At 39.9% G+C, this 18,200-nt stretch overlaps 1 protein-coding gene across 4 annotated transcripts in view; it reads left to right on the forward strand.

Annotated features, from left to right (window-relative positions):
* Positions 1 to 13,566: 13,566 nt before the first annotated feature.
* Positions 13,567 to 18,200, forward strand: part of LOC146639495 (ras-specific guanine nucleotide-releasing factor 1-like) — a 30,027-nt gene continuing 25,393 nt past the window's right edge. For all 4 annotated transcript variants that reach the window (XM_085352928.1, XM_085352935.1, XM_085352944.1 and 1 more), the window contains exon 1: positions 13,567 to 13,842. In XM_085352928.1, the coding sequence (XP_085209054.1) occupies positions 13,567 to 13,842 (276 nt within the window). The remainder of the gene's footprint in view (positions 13,843 to 18,200) is intronic.

The raw sequence follows: 18,200 nt of genomic DNA on the forward strand, positions 1-18,200 counted from the left end.
CGAGATTTTTTTTTTTTGTTTGTTTGTTTAGACTGTCAGTGAGAGAAGCTGAAGGAGCCACATCTCCATTTCTCAATGCTGCCCTCTACTGTGAAACTTTAGAACAAACCAAAAATACCCGCCCTAGAGCCAAATACCCCAGGACTCTTTCTATGGAGGTCTGTCTGTCTGTCTGTCTGTCTGTCTATCTATCTATCTATCTATCTATCTATCTATCTATCTATCTATCTATCTATCTATCTAGTCAACATCAGAATTAAGGCAGGTCTGAAGGCAAAAGGGAGTCAAGTACTATCAAGATGTACCTAATATCCTGTGAGTGAACATATGCACTGCATTTGCCTTGATTTGCCCACATATGCAATACCTATTTATACAGTACATAGTCATTATAATGTGTTTTTTGTGTTACAGTTTCATGTAATCTGTTTCTGCAGAGTTGTTAGAAAACCTAAAATTCAAAATTAACAAATTAACAAGCAACTCCATGAAAAGATATCATCTTCAAACTATTAATCTCATTTTCTGGTCATCCCCTGAACACGTTATTAAAACTAATACCATAAAACTCATAGCAACAAACACCACAGTAGTGGCTCTACTGACGAGCGGAACTGGCCAACCTCATCGGGACCTGAAGAGATGAGAAACAACAGTGTGGAGCTTCCAGAGCTGCTTCTGTTGTTGTGCTGTGCTACACCCCTGCTGTTCACTGGAGGGTGAAATGTGATCATGGAGGGCTGCCAGCACGCATCAGGACCAGGCAATTGAAATGGCAAACCCAGCGAACTGATATCTAACGTGTCTCTATACATTCACTGTCAGGGTCTAAACGCTAGAGGGCGCACTGCACCTAATCTGACATTGTAGGGTATTACAGTGAAAACAGTCATAACAGGCAAAATACTACACAGCCTAGCATTTTTAGAGAAAAGCATCTATGGTTTGAAAAAAATGTTGTTGTTGTTTTTTTAATTTTACAGTAGCACATATATCATAAATGACTTTCCACTATAAGTACATTTGGTGTTATTTCCAGAAACATATTTCATTTACTGAATTTTGTCTGTTTCTGTCCTCATTACAGGGACTCTCAGTCACATTACTTGAATTCTAAAAATCCCAGCTTTTCATCTTACAATAAACTCAACAATTTTCTTTAAAAAAAAAAAAACTATGGTAGCTTTTTGCACAGGCACTAAACGCAGTATTTACAGATATGTCTTGGATCAAACTATTTAAAATAAGAGTCAGAAATTAAAATCTAAATGCAATAAATTTATATTATAGTGTTTTATCGAGGAGAGATGGAGTCACTTGGATGGCAAAACTGAAAAGACTATTTATTTTCTGTTTTTATAAAAAGGAGCACAAGCAAAATTCCACTCACTTCACTATTTTCACTTCCCTGCCTTGAATCGGTTTTCTGCTTCCTTTCCTCTCAGCACCTCGTGTCTCTTGTTCTCTTTGTTGAAGGCTGTCCTTGTCTGCCTCTTGTCCTCTTGTACCTCATCCACTCTCCTGGTCTCAGTGGGACGACGGAGGGTCTGTGAGTCTTCCTGAGGTTTTAAACCTTTGTATAAAAGTTATGTTCACATGCTCTTTGACAAATGAATTCGAATTTGTGGCTTCATAAATAAAACACACTTGATTCAACAGGCTATTTTTTTTTTTAAGCTGGCTGACAAGCTGCACTGCTGCACTTTATTCAGTGTGCTAGTGTGTAAAGTAAACAGAAAACCTTAAGTTAGTGTTTCAGTGTATTAGAATCACATAGACACTGCTGTGTTGTCTTCAGGTACAACAGACAACTTCCTAGTTGTGTGACTGTGTCAGTGATAACATTACAATTACTACTGCTGATATGCCCTAATCAATAATAAACAGTTTATTTATTGCAGACTGCTTGTGTCTTACTGTTTCTTAGTAACTATCAAAGCTAAGACAGTAAAAAATGAATTCATAGTTCCCATAGTTCACCTGCTTTGTTGACAATTATGTTGCCAACTGTTGATAAAATCATTCAAGTTCTAAGTAAGTATTATTTTAGGTACTTATTTGTAAAATAAATAAATAAATAAATAACAGTAATTTAAAAATAAAAATCACCACACTTTCTGGCCTGTTATCTTAATACTTATCCTTTTCTTTCCTAGTGATGTCCATGAAGCTTGAAAGCAGATTAAATCACTGCTGTGTTGAAATATATCATTTTAGGATGCATAACCAGGTTTTTTAATGAACTCTTAATTTGTTACACAGTTTAATACAGTGATTATGCAAATATGTAAATGCAGGTATTGATTATATTTGATTCATACTTATGTGAGCAAGACCAACATCAGATTACACACTTTGGGCCATTTTTAAAATTGGCCCAATATTTAACACAAAATATTTAATATAGTGACATCTTTAAATATCACTGTTGCCTATAACCCCACTTGACTTTATAGTGTAATTTATATAACTTGTGTTATGTGGCAGAAAGTAGTGACCTCTAGTGGTAAGATGGTGAATCACAAAACAATAGGTGAGTTCAGGACAAACCACAGCTTAGTTTTAAGTACATTTTTAAGGCCATGGCTCTAACCTGCAGAACTGATGATGTGACATTTCTTGCGTGTTTTGAGGCCTTCTTTTAGTCTCTGATGTGACACAAATGGCCTGTTTTCTTCACCAGATCAACTACTTCACTAACAGCAAACTCACTCTATGATATTAGAAGAATTGGAGGTTCAGAGTTCTTCCTCTACTCAATGAACAGAGTGAATAACATACGATGCTTTAAATAGCTTATAAAGTTCAGTCTCACAATAAAAAAAGAGCCTAAAGGAAGAGAGTGATATGAAACATTAATTCCAGCATGCCCTCAAAAGTAATCTAATTATAGATCCATATTAGTTACCTCATGCATTGTTTAAAACAACTAGTTTAACGACCGCTCCAAAGTCCTGTCTATTATTGAACAGAAAAGGTTTAATAGGTGATTTAAAAAAAATCTTTTGAGGATTTTAATCATCATTTATGCTTGCTGTTGTTTTCTAGAGCATGATCACTCAGGTAAAACTCAGAGCTATTGATGTTCAACCCCAGGCTATGGCGAGGAGGGATATAAAACAAACCGCACAGGTCGGACTGTGTATTCTTCGAGTTGTGTCGACCCTCAGTACTGTGCCTATTTCAGTGTATCAGTATGTTCGTGCTCTGTTGTGCACTGCGGGCAGTGAGAGGCTGTTCTGCAGCAGTTTTGAAACTAAGCGAGGCATACTCTTGGAGGTTTATTAGTCCCCCCCCCCCCCCCCCCCCTCTATTTCTCTCGCTCTCTCTCCTCGGGGCATGGCAAAGGCAACTGTGGAGAGACATTGCCACAAATAGACTCTCTAAATATGGAGGGCTTCAGTCAAGAGAAAATGCATGATCGAATTTTGGGCCTCTTCACCAAACAGCTTCTATAAAAGGAACAAGACAGAAGAGAGGTTGAACGGTTGATGACACTTTCTGCTGGAATATGTGTGTTTGAGTGTTTAGCTCGCTGTGGGTATGTGTGTGCTTGCACCTGTGTGCAGCTTTGTACATTTGCTTCAGTGACAACTTTTTGTTTGTTCATCTTTTTATCATCGCTGCCCTGCTGCATCAGTGCGATGGGGCATCGATTCAATCTACCTTTGAGTTATTTTTAATTATCACTAACACTTTTGCCCTGTCAGACACTGTCATTTGGTTTAGTTTACAGTATGTGCAAAGCATTACACCACCTCAACACAGAACATTATTACGGTATGGATCAATGTCAAAGTACAGTCAGTAATTTTATATCAGAAAACTGAAAGAAACTAGTACTTTTAAGCAGGTGTACTTCAAAAAATGTAAAATAACTTTTGCAGACATCTAACCTTGAAGAACCATAGTACCAGCTTGTTTGCCAGTATTTACTTATTAACACTTTAAGCAGTGAGGATGTGTTATCATTTTTCTAGAGTTGTGTTTTACGGAGCCCCGCAGGGGACATGGGAGAAAAAAAAATTAAGACGGACTTTTGCGAGATCTCGCAAAAGTTTTGCGAGATCCCGAGTTAGTTTTGCGAGATCTCACAAAAGTCCGTTTTAATTTTTTTTCTCCCATGTCCCCTGCGGGGCTCCGTAGTGTTTCCCCTCACCTATTAAAAAAAACATACAAATCTGGTCTCTTTCTAAATGCTCTACTAACCATTGCAAGTTGGTGTACTCTGTTTACTGTTGCAGTGATTTTTCTAAAGCCAAAAATGACGAGCTAAAACACAAGAAAACTCTCACTGTACAACCAAATACATTCAGTTGTGTATTTTTCCCCCCAAAGGTTCTAACAAGTGCTAATTCTGTTTTACTCAATGAAACAGAATATTTGTTTATTATCTTGAACATTTTTTGTTGATTAAGTCACCTCCAATTAGGGATATAATATAATCTATATTTTGTACCTGTCTATTAATATTGTAGCGTCCTGTGTATGCACCCAGAGCGTTTATGTGAAAAGAAAATTTTCATATGACTGTATGCACTCCTGTAAAATCTCGTGTGAATCATGGGGTTTACTTAATTTTTCACATGACTGCAGGTTTGCTGTAGGTAAGTATTATGCACACTCTACTGTGTTGTGTTCTTATTTGATAATATCATTTCATTTACAGTTTTATTTTCTGGTGGTGCTTCAATTACCTCTCAGTTGTGTAGTTGTGGAATTAATCACAAGTGATTACAAGCTCCAGAATTAAGCTTGCCACTTGTCACGGAAGGATAAAGCTCCATAGGCGCCCATGTTAAAATGTCCAACTTTACTTTAAAAAATATGTTTGCAGCCTGGTACAATGAACGATTTTGACCTTTGTGGATTGTTTCCCGTTCTGGCAACTCTGTGGAGAGTGAACATTTTTAATATTCATTCACCACATACTTGAGTTGAGGGTAGGTACTTTGATTGACAGGTGTCAATACGCAGCAGTTGTAACACACTGGTGTCTCCTAGGCCTCCCCTGGCTAACTGAAAGTATTGAACTTGACCAACTACCTGTTGGTCTCTTTCTAATGTAATTATCTGAATAATATGACTTGATTGTTCTGACTATTCAAGAGGTTTGTGCTTCAGTTTTGGTAAGCAAATGTTTAATGAGTTAGTTACTTAGTACTAATTAGCACAGGTGTGTTTATCCTTTAGTTCCATGTAGAGTACAGATGCAGATGACCAAGATTGTTAGTGTTAGCTAAAAAGCTAGCTTAGCACTCCATAGCACTTAGCACTCTGATCCATATGTGTTAGCTACTAGCTCTAGAAAAACAACATGCTAGGCCAACTTTTTGGTGGTTTTGTCACAATTTGATGCTGTGTGGCAGGCAGGAAGTAGGACCCAAATGCAGGACTAATGAGATGCAGAGGGATGAACTGAGGAAGGCAGCTTTATTGCGCTGAGAAAACATTCCATAAAAAATAAAAATAAAAATAAAAAATAGAGAAAACCAAACCAAATCTTGAACATGAAACTAGAAAACAAGGTAACGGGAAACAGTAGATTAAGAACAAAGAAAACCTGCAGCACAGCAAAAACAGCACTGAGAGGGTGTGGTACAACACAACAAATGGCAAGGGAAAACACAGGGCTTAAATACACAAGGGAGTAATGCGGGAATGGGAAACAGGAGGGAAACACAGCTGGGACTAATTAGACATAATGAGAAAAGGGGAAGCAAAACTAGATACACTTACAAAGGAAATGGGACCATCAAAGTAAAACAGGAAACACAAGACAGTAACAAAGATGCAGACTAGACACTGAGAAAAAGAGACACGACTGCCTGAGGAGACACAGGGAAGATGGAGCACGGATCACAGGAACAGAAACCAAGAGACTAGAAATGATAAATAATGAATTCAAAGTCTATATAATAATTCAAAATACAAAACACTGGGTCAGCGACCTAGGACCATGACAGGTTTACAGTGATTTGTATAAGAAGCACTTATATGTGGCAAGGTTATAATTCAAAAAAGGAGCTTATTAATCATTTTTATAAACGACCTCTGTCATATACAAATTGTTACTATAATATAAGAATTCCGATGGCAGTTAATTAGGAACTTTGATGTGTTTTGGAGCAGAAGGACATTAAGCAGCTAGATATTTTGACCCGAACGGACACGTGTGCTGAACTGAATAAGCAGCCACTTCCACATGCTGTTATGCATCACCGTGCTTCAGTGCCCTGCACTTGACCTTGTGCTCTCACTCTGTGTTTTACACACTGTTGGAACTGTGGAGCTTAAATGCCATGTCTCTAAGTATCTTCTTAACTGGTTAACTAACAAACACGGTCTTCACAAGAAAGCATTGAAACTCTGGAAAAAAATGTTCTACCACATATTTTATCTGGTCCAAAATATAATCAGCTAAAGATGTTTCAACGCTGACTATATTTTAATAATGAGCACATTCCTTCATGAGTCAGAATCCTCCATCCCACTGCCAGGACTATGTGTTTGTGCATCTATGTGGGTGATGGTGGATGGTGTCTGGAAGGGCAAGTGCACAAATGCGTGCATGTTCAGTAGCACACGAGAGCCCTATGCATGTGTCCTTGCAGCAATGTGCCATGGCAGATGCTGCCTCAAGCCGCAGCAGTGTCTCAAGTGATGATCTGTCTGTTGACCTTCAGTAACATTTGAGGATGTGGAAGCTTTCTTGTCAAGGACGGTGCACTCTTCGGGCTGATTGCCTTTCATTAATATGCCTCACCTTCAGATGTGCTATATGGCATTTGCATGACATTAGCATTTATCTTTGGGCCAGCCATTCTGCGCTGCAGCATTCGGAGCTTCTGTGAATGACACCTGTTAGACTGAGACCCAGATGCCTTTCTGGCAGGGTCACACTGTGCAGGTTTGCAGAGGGTGGATGAGGGTGGAAGAGAGAAGACAGACCATACTGAGGGCTGTCTTTTAGGACTGGTTGTTTTTGACATTTGTTAAAAGATAAAATTATTAAGGTTTGGTTTGTTTCTTCCTGGTTTGGCTCTATTTTCTAGGATTTCAGATTTAAATGATCTTGGTTTACCTGCACCAAGCAAAGATGTTTTCTTTTATTTGTCTGTCTGTCTGTCTGTCTGTCTGTCTGTCTGTCTGTCTGTCTGTCTGTCTGTCTGTCTGTTTGTTTGTTTGTTTGTTTGTTTACACCACATTGGGCGTTATGCTATCAGCTGTGCTGACAGTGTTTCAGAGCTGCGCAGTATTTTCAGGTGTCTGTCTGCTGGTCAGAAAGTCTCAGTCCAAGTTTCTGTCAGTTAAAACCTTGTGGGCAAAATGACAGATCCAAATATTCAGATTTGCTCTTTGTTTCAAATTATTCTTGTTCTGAGTCACATCTTTGTCCCATTTCTGTGAAGTCTTTTCTCAGTACTGTTACGCAGTGTGGCATCAGACATCATGACTCATTGTGTAAAACAGTTGAGCAAAAAAGAAAGGTAACATTAACTTTGGGGTGTAACAAAATTCCTTAAGCTTATTCTTTTTCTTTTTTTTTTTTGCACTGAAGAAAAAAAGATGCTCTTGTATGTGTTCATTAACTAATTAACCTCAAACTACAATGCTCAAGAACCAACAGAAAATGTAAACAATAACAATGAGATGAATTCTCTAAAAAATGACATATTTCCTGTTTTTGTAGGTGGTTGTTTGTTTCTGTCTGAGCTCATTCTCTCTGTTAGTCTGAGTGCTGTTCGGCTTGAGGATGGTGCAGCCAGGTGGTGACCCTGCATGCAGTATCTGGCACACAGCAGAGCACGTAGAGATGGAGCCAGATCCCAGAGTCAGAGACCTGCCGACACCGACCAATCTGTCACCAAAGAGGCAACAGTGTCACTGATACAAACACTGTGGAAGGTGAAGGCAAACCTTTGATGTAGTGTCAGAAGAATGGCATATAACGCAAATGTCTTCAATTTACCTTAAAAAGTGTAAAATGATCATTTTCTGTGGCGTTATTTTACTGATTAAGAAAACAAATGGTCAGTAGAACTCACGGCTATGTTTAATAGTTAAAGTCAAAGCATTTCCACATGCACAGTGAAAAGACATCTCAAATGATTGGGACTAAACAAGTGTGTAGTCTTAAGAAAATCACTTATCAGGGAGGCTAATCAGAAAAAGAGGTTTCAGTTTGCTAGGGAGCTTAATGATCGGACTCTGGATCAATGGATAAATTCGGAAAGAGTCATGTGGTCTGATAAGTCTTGTTTTTCACTGTTCCATGGTGATGGGTGCATTAGAGTAAGAAGAGAGGTGGATGAAGTGATGCACCCATCATCCCTAGTGCCTACAAGCCTATAAAAACAGTGTTATGATCTGGGCTTTGGTCAAGGTTGAGCAACATTATGTGCCCAAAAAAATTAGGTCAGTTGCCTACCTCAAAATACTGACTACCCAGGTTTTTCCATCAATGGATTTCTTTCCTTCCCTGATGGCACAGGTATGTTCCAAGATAACAATGTCAGGATTCAGAGGGCTTGAATGGTGAAGTAGTGGTTCAGGGAGCTTGAGCCAAGGTTTGACTCTGAATGGAAATAAACGTTGTGAGATTGCACAAGCTTACTGAAACATCATGGTGAACACAAGCTGCTATCAAAGTTCATATTGAGTAACTATTTTTATATATAATAACAGTATAATCGATTATTCTTATAACTCACCATATTTCAAACCCTGACAATTAAACACAAAAAACGGTAGTTCCTAGATTTAACTGCCTCATTTCATTCTTATGGCAGAACAGCCCTTTTGAAGTTACCATTGTAACCTCACAACAAAAATATCCTCGTTCTGAGCCTGGTCAGAGCCTTTTACATTCAGTATGCTTGTCTTTTCCCCCACCTTTCAAAAATGTGCTAGGGTAATTCTCCCGTCACTGTACACGTTAACCACCACAATAAATCTGGAAAAAGTGTTTTCCTACTTGGATCAACGAAAGGTCTTAATCAATCTAATTATTGGTGCATCACAATTAAATATGGCTTTGCATTATCCATCCATTCTTTTCCGCTTATCCAATTTAGGGTCATGACGGGAGCTGGAGCATATCCCAGTTACTGTAGGGCAAGGCCTGCTGAAAGGTTATTTCAATTTAGAATCACCAGTTAACCCAACCCAACTAAGCGCATGTCTTTGGACTGTGGGAGGAAGTCTGAGTACCCAGAGAGAAACCAAGCAGACATGGGGAGGACATGCAAACTTCACACAGAAAGGCCCACCACCTGGCCTTTCCTTATATACATTATCTCACAAAAGTAAGTGCACCCCTCATATTTTTGTAAATATTTTACTATATCTTTTCATGGGACAACATTAAAGATATGACACTTTGATACAATGTAAAGTAGTCAGTGTACAGATTGCATAACAGTGTAAATTTGCTGTCACCTGAAAATAACTCAACATACAGCCATTAATGTCTACAATTGCCGGAAACTAAAGCGAGTACACCCCCAAGTGAAAATGTCCAAACTGTGCCCAAAATGTCAATATTTTGTGTGGTCACCATGTTTTTTTTCCAACACTGCCTTAACTCTGTTGGGCATGGAGTTCACTAGAGCTTCACAGGGTGACACTGCAATCCTTTCCCACTTCTCCATGATGATATCATGGAGCTGGTGGATGTTGGAGACCTTGCGCTCCTCCACCTTCCATTTGAGGATGCCCCGCAGATGCTCAATAGGGTTTAAGTCTGCAGACATGCTTGGCCAGTCAAGTACCTTTACCCTCAATTTATTTAGCAAGGCACTGGTCTTTTTGGAGGTGTGTTTGGGGTTGTTGTCATGTTGGAATACTGTCCTGTGGCCCAGTTCCTGTAGGGAGGGGATCATACTCTGCTTGAGTATGTCACAGTACATGTTGGCATTCAGGTTCCCTCAATTAACTGTAGCTCCCCTGCACTCATGCAGCCACAAACAATGACATCCCACCACCATGCTTGACTGTAGGCAAGACACACTTGTCTTGGTACTCCTCACCTGGTTGCCGCCACGCACCCTAACACCATCTGTCCTGTTAGTCTGCCCTATGGTCTTGACCACTGTGCTGCAGCTCAGTTTCAGGGTGTTGGCATTATACTTATAGCCTAGGGCCATCCTTATGTAGATCCTCAGAGAATTCTTTTCCATGATGTGCCATGGGAAACCTCCAGTGACCAGTATGAGAGAGGGTGAGAGCAATAACAGCAAATTCAAACCACCTGTTCCGTATTTGCACCTGAGACCTTGTAACACTAACAAGTCACATGACATGAGGAAGGGAAAATGGCTAATTGGGCACAATTTGGACATTTTCACTTAGGGGTGTACTCCCTTTTGTTGCCAGCTGTTTAGCGAATAATGGCTGTGTGTTGAGTTATTTAGAGGTGACAGCAAATTTACACAGTTGTAGAAGCTTTACACTGACTACTTTACATTGTATCAAAGTGTCATATATTCAATGTTGTCCCATGAAAAGATATAAAAAATATTTACAAAAATGTGAGGGGTGTACTCACTTTTGTGAGATACTCATACTGTATATAAAATGTATTGGTTACATAAAAAGGCTAAACCAGTTATACAAAATTGAGAAAATCCTGCATAACCTTTGAGAAAGACCTACAGTGGACATTCAGTCAGTAACAGAATAAAGGATGTCGTGCAAGTGGCACATTTATCCCACCGCAAAACCAGCAAAAACAATAGGATGCTGGTGGAGACAAAAATAGAGCTTAAACAAGGGAAGGTACAGAAGTTAGGTGAACAGAATCACAACAACTAAACTGCTAATATTAGTCTGTCAAATGTTTGATTCTATCGCCCCCTCCCCCTTATTTATATATCAGAGTTATACAATTCTCAGTTTTTCTGCACCAGTGACCAAAAAAGACATAATCATGCTCCTGTTTCATTATCTGCACTTTTCATTAACCCCATTTTTATCCCATCTCTGATAATGAACACATCTGACTTGTCTTTTTCACCATCAACCCAGAAACCCAGAAACAATATCTCAAAAAATCCTGTTGCACAATATGTCTCCACCTGTGGATGTCTCCTTTTTGAAAAATGCTTTTCGACTGGATAGAGTTGGTCTGAATCCCATTTAAGACTTTAACTCATCACCTCAGTCTTTCTAGTGTTTTACATTCCCTTTCCATTTTAACCCATCTATTATCAGAAGTGATAAAAATAATCTTTACTATCAGTCCCAGTCGCGGAGGAGAATCACCACCTCATTACCACTCCTGTCTGAGAGGCTGATTATGGGACGGAAGAAGCTCGGCAACAGAGCTGAGCCTGGGGCGTCCTAGCAGGCTTAGTCTGCTAATGGCTGCATGGGGTTGAATTGCAGCTCATCTCATTCCTTACTACTGGATCTCTCTCTTTCCACATTGCTGCCAATCTTCACTGCACCTGTTACCAAAAAGATAAAGAAATGAAATGCTTGAGAAAAGTGGAGTGTCCTCTTTCCTGTTCAATAAAAACAGCAGCAACAAGAGCAGCAGAATCTCACTCAATTATCCCCTGTTACCTCCCTGGATCCTTTTAATGATCGCACATAGACACTGCACTGTGATCCCACTGTCAGACACCCTGTGATGAAATAAACCATTGTGTGTGTCCTCGCCCCAATATGCTAATCCAGGATTAATTATGGGCCAACCCTAATGAGTATCTCTCTCGCCCTCTTAGATATGTAAATGCACCAGCAGTGGACAGTGTTGAGAGGCTTTTGTTAACTCAGTGTTTTATAAAAGGGGGCAGAACAGGATGAAGCAAGCCAAGGACAAAGGTTTCATGTTATTTCAAAAGATGGAAAACCCCCCAAAACAAAACAATTTATGTGAATTTGCAGTGATATGGAAAGAGCAGTGCAAGCCCTCAGCAAATCTGGCTTCAATTTTACCTGAGGGAATAAATTCAGGAAGAGCAGAGGCTGTACTGAAATTGTTAAGACACTGGCACATATGATATGGTTATTGTGAGGCTCTTCACCATCAGCAGCTGCCCGGCTTGCTGACATCGTGGATTCTGAACTTTTTAAACACTTAAGCAGGAAATGTGAATGTGGGCAAAGCCAGAGAAACTGTGCTCTCACAACACTTTCATTTTTTTCTCTTTTCAACTTGGAAGATGGGGAACAGACAGACAGATTCACGTAGCAGTTATAGTTTTCTGTTTTTGTAATAAAAACAATATATAAATTGCTTTCTTTGCCATGCAGTTAGGTAAGTAGCTGAGAAGGTTAGAGCAAAATCAGTATCCCTCTTTTCACAGCTTATAACTATTACTTGGAATAAAAGTGCAGTGTATTTTCTTTTAGGGGAAACAGATATGTTCATAAAGTGCAAATCCCTTACACCTGGACTTAAACGCAACACCTGATTGAATATTCCCTGGCATGAGCACTATGCTTATAAACCCTCTGCATCCAGTGGTAGAGGATGAATGAAAATTCTTGTTGCATGCTCTCCTGTGCCTGCATGGGTTTCTGCTATCCAAAGACGTGCTTCTTAAGTTAAACAACGACTCTGCAGCTGTCCATGTGTGTGATTTCTGTCTCATTACATTATCCCTGTGATTGACAGGTGACCTGTCCAGAGTGTGGCCCACCCTTTCACCTATGACAGGTGGATGTCATGGATGTTTAAGCATTCTTACAACTTTTTCCAGACCACTTGCATTGCTCATGTTGTTTAAAACAGCTTTGTTTTCTCGCCTGTGGTTCTGTGCATTCTGTGTTATTAACAGTGCAAGCCAGTCTTCTTTGGAATAATAATAAATATTGCAATATTGCAGTATTACGTTATTGCATTACACTGATTCTACTACGAAAATGCTTTGAATTGGCTAAGCAACTGGATATTCAGCAGGGGATCAAGTGTTCCTTCCGGACTTTCTCGTGCTTGTGAGTTTCAGTGCACACACAGAAAGACGCTCTCACTGCATTAGTCGCGTGTGATATTAGGTGTGTACGTAAACGCGCGTGTGTGCGTGCGTGTTTTCATTCCTGAAAAGCCTCCCGATAAGCTTTGGGATTCTCGACGTGAATCCCGTCTTTCTCCGTCTGTGTTTATCCTCGGAGTTTCTGTCCAAGGCGCTGAAATTTGCAGCTCCGGGGACCGGTCAGGTGACTGCGCGTTCTCCCTGCGAGAGCAGGGTGCTGAGTGTGTGTGTGTGTGTGCGTACGCGCACGCGCTCGGTAGACTGCACGCGGACACTTCAGTCCTCATCATGAGCGATTGCGCTCATGAGGAAGGCTTTTCTGAGAAGGCGTCGGGGCTACGGTAGTAGCCTAGGCTTGCAGCGTGGATAGGTTTTTGCAGCCGAGTGTGTGACTGACTCTTCACGCGCATCGTCTCTTTCTCTTTTCCTTTGGCTGTTGCAAAAATCAGTGCAGCAAGTGTGGATGGCCACACTGGAGTGGGCTGCTGCCCACCAAGTCTGACTGTGTTTCGGAGGTGCTGAGAAGGAGAACATGTAAGAATCCGCAGGCATCCCCGCAGATCCTTTCGGATTCTCAGCCAAAATGCAGAAAGGGATCAGACTCAATGATGGCCACATCACCTATCTGGCTCTTTTGGCGAAGAAAGACGGGACGAGGCGAGGTTGCTTGAGTAAAAAAAGCTCAGACAACACAAAATGGCATTCAAAGTGGTTCGCTTTGTTGCAGAATATGCTTTTTTATTTCGAAAACGACTCGAGCTCACGCCCCTCCGGACTGTACCTGTTGGAGGGATGTGTTTGTGACCGGGCACCGTCACCGAAACCGTCTCTCTCAGCGAAGGAATGCTTAGAGAAGCAGGTAAGATATTGATCGCACGGGGAGCTCCCTTAAGTCTGACTGACACTGTCAAGGCAGTCAGTCTCACTGAACGAATACACAGAGCGGTCCCCTCCTACTGTTTTCCCCCCTTAAAATCCCTTTGATCAGCTGGGCTCTGCGTTACAGCCACATTTATAACAGGAGGTATCGTGTAGACACTTTTCACCAGAAGATATCGCCTATTCATCACGCAAACAACTTCCCAGAGATGCTTTTGCATTACAGTTGACTTGACGTTTTAGAGTTACGTAATGGCGTCATCCTAACCGATTGATTTTCTCGATTATGAACCAAAATAGCCTCACAGCCTTCCTCCGAGGTTAAATGCACGAAAAATACCACGTCAACAGCAAACAAAGTTAGCAGAATTCACGCAAATATCTGCAAACTTTGCACATTATCTTAGCCTCCTCTTTTCTGTTCATCTGTTGCATCACATTTGGATGCAAGACGCTGTATTTTTAGACACCCCAAATGTTCCGGGAATGCAGCACATATAAGGAGTAAACTTAAACTGCATCCAAACTTTGTAGGTTGCCATCTTGCGGAGGAGAGCTGCCCCTTCCTTGTTGTTTTGACGTATTGATTTAATTCCTTGTCTTGATATTAATAGCATCCTACCTTGGCAACTGTGTCTCCCCGGTTTATAGCGGCTTGGCTCATTTGATAGCTCTCTCATTATCATGGGTTGTTAACGACGGCCATGAATGAAAACCAAACGATGTCCCAGCAATGCTTTTCTTTCTCAGTGCATCCCCCTATTCTTTTTTTAATTCCCCTGGCGTTTAGTGCCATGGATTAATATGTGTGAGGGATAAAAACAAAAAAACAGTTTACAGTGGGGGTTTTTATGCCTGCAACACATTCAGAAATAATTTTAGTGAGAGCGTAGTTTCCCATGTTGGAAGTGCTTTGGTGTTTTGAGGCAAACTGGTGCTGTATAAAAATATAAAAATAAAAACTGTGTATAAACGCATTTGAGCCAGAGAAGTGGTCAAGCTGCTGTGAGCTATGACTGCAGTCACCTTCTGAAATCAGCTCTGCCAGCTGCAGTCTCTTCTGCTTTCCCTGCAGCAGAGGGGATGAAGAACTGAAGGTAAAAGTCAAAATGATAGGCCATTTGTTCAGTAATCATATTCTTTGTTTATGAATAAAACAGATTCTGAATGTGATTTTGAACCAATTACACTGGAATTTTTTAAAAAAAGAACTAAAGCAAAAAAATTCTAGAAAGTCTGAACTTTTGGTCTTGTGGATGTGTTCCACTTTTAATATATTGTATATTTGCACAAAAAAACTTTCCAGGAAGTAATTGTTGATAGTTTTGAAGATAGTTATTGTGAAGGTGGCGATTTTGGTGTTCAAGGTTAGGAGATAAAAACCTAAAGTGTTAGACGGAAAAAAGTGGAAACCAGTTAACATGTCTGTAAAAAGATTTGTGTTTTTCCAAGTTCAATAAAAATCTATAATAATAAACTGAAGAGGAAGAAAAGGCAAGTGAGGTAAACCTATACTGAACTTTCATAAAAGAAAATCTTCATGTCCTAAATATCCAAATCTTAAATTCCATGTGGCTATTTGGTGGCAAATGCTAAGCTTCACTATATTGTAACCAAAATGTTGCTAAATGATGCCTCAGAGGTCTTCTTTCCTTAGATAACCCTCCCCCAACAATCACAAAAAATAAGCAAACAAACAGAGGATCTGATCCAAAACACTGATAAATCAATTATGGAACTGCTTGGTTATATTTGCATATGTGCCATACAATTTTTCCCATCCACAGTAAAAATCTGTTAAATTATTCACAATCTCTCCAAAAACAACATTGTCTGATATTGTGTTAGACTGGGATCACAGCCCTCTGTTGCAATAATTGTGTTTTACTGTATAGCCTCTAAGAAGAATAAATAAAGGATGGGAACAGGGTAAATCCATTATCTGTGAAATCCACAGCTTCTGCTCCAAGTACAGCTGTACCCAGTTTGCTGTCCATGGTGCTGAACTCAGCTGTCATATGTTCCTCAAACGCTCTTGCCCTCTGCTGTCTGCTGTCTGCAGGCAGAGGAGCCAGGATTGTAGGGGATACTACGAAGAATATATATATATATATATATATATATATATATATATATATATATATATATATATATATATATATATATATATATATATATATATATATTTTTTTTTTTTTAGTTATATTATGCAATTTAATCGTGAGGATTGCACAGCTGTGGGAAGAGGGGGTCAGCAAGAAAATTCAATATTGGTCATTTGTTGTTTAAAAGATAGAGACAACTAACCCACTTTTGAGGACTTGTTTGCTTTCGTTTCGTGAACTATTCAACTTTGTTTACTGCTCACTGTCTGTTCCCTTAAAACCGTATCAGGAGAAGAGAAATGCTCTATTCTAGGGGTGCAATATGTACTGAGTGACATCTCCGATGACAGCTGTTCATGCAGACTGCTCCAGTGAATTTATTTCAACAATGAATTAAATGAATTTGAAAGCCTTCACTTAGCATAACACAGTCTTCTGTTCCACACATGTCCCTTTGCATAATATGTGTCAGGAACATGTTCTTTCAGTTTTTTTTCTAACTGGCTTCTTTTCTTAGTTTAGCAAAACTATATACATATAAATTTTGAAAATGTATTCACACAAATATGTGGCCTTCTCTCAGTGTGAACAGCACACTTTGTAGTTTCCAATCAGTCATGTCTTTATGTGTCCACATGTGTAAATCTTGCAGGGCTCATTCTGTGTGCATGCTACTAAGTCTATATTTGCCTCTCAGTGTACTCCTGTATACGCCTGTATTGATCCATAAACTGAGAGACTGCACAGAAAAGGTGAAATGCGGACAGGGAGACTGATCGATTCTCAAGGTGTCTGTTGGCACACAGATTTCTTTTTCACCATCCTCACTCGGGAAAAACATAAAATGACACCTAAGTCAACCAGCAGACTGCAGAGGTGGTCACAGACAATGGTGCTGTACAATCCTGACGTGGAAACTGGTTCATGTAAGGATTACAGCAGATTCCAGATTTCAGTGGTGTGTATGCATGTACTGTATGTCACCGAGTGTGTGTCAGAGCTGCAGGAGAAATGGCCAGGAGAGCACTGGATCTTATCTGTGTGTGACAGGGAGAGGGACAATACAGCGAATAGATGCCAAGCCAACTGCCACCTTGCTGGGCTACAGCGCTTTTTATAGCCCTCACTCCTCAAAAAGGCAGAAGATCTTTCTCTGCCTCCCTCTCCGTCTGGCTCTCTGTTCTCATTGTGTTCTTTGGAGTGTTCTACTTTTTAAATGTTCTTATTCCCCATTTAGAAGGCGAGTTACGTTTAAGCCCACAGTTACTATGGCAACCCCTATTTGCATCTGAAAAAGTACATTTGAAGGGGCCAACAAAATGTGCAACAACATGCTTTGGCATTGTACTCCATTTAGCAAGTACAGCAAATATGGGCTTATAAGAAATGGGAGGTGAGTTTTCTTAGGTAGTGGCGAGTGCAAATGCTGGATGGGCTATATGTTTTCCTTTGTTGTTAAGAGTAATCAGCAATGGTGTTCCATCAGTCTCTGTGTATACTCACTTCATTGACTTTATGATGTAATCTGAAAATATAGGTCACACATTAAATCATCTATATATAAACAGCATGGCTTTGGCCAGTTTACAGTAATCGTGATAATCCACCTGGCAATATTCAGTGGACAATATCAGTGTGAATTGGCCAATTATATAAACTGAAATAGAATCTGTGGTCTTTGTGACAGAAATGTATACTGTAACGACTAAAGTCGGAGGGTTAAAACATTATTTAACCCTCCAACGTACCCTGTGTATGGGGGTAATACCATCCTGAAGAACACCACTAACATAAGAATAGAAATATTTTATCATAGGAGGAAGGTGCTTATCCTGAGCTAGCCATCGTCCATCCATTCATCCTCACTTTTGACTGTCTATCCAACTTAGGGTTGAGCATAAGGTGAAAGGTGGAACACAACCTGGACAGGCTGCCAGTCTTTCAAAGGGACACCCAGAACTAGTTCATATTGATTTTGAATAACCTTTCCATCTAAGGGGACCAAGCCATGCCACCAAAAATACTGCTTGCAATGCATAACTGAACCACCCACCAGATCTCTTTGTTTTTGGGGTCAACAGTTTGGTTTTTCCTTTAATTCATCACCCATCTAGACTGTGTTTATGATACTGGCTATTCTTGCTATGATTTATTTATTTGAATGAGTAGCTGAATAAAAACATAAAAAAGAAGTCATTCTGTATTTTTGTGATTAAAACACGCCTTTAACATT

Source organism: Diplotaxodon limnothrissa, linkage group LG1 (assembly GCF_057381915.1).
Source record: "Diplotaxodon limnothrissa isolate DT_005_m linkage group LG1, D_limnothrissa_male_GT1.1, whole genome shotgun sequence".
In the NCBI taxonomy this organism is placed as follows: Eukaryota; Metazoa; Chordata; class Actinopteri; order Cichliformes; family Cichlidae; genus Diplotaxodon; species Diplotaxodon limnothrissa.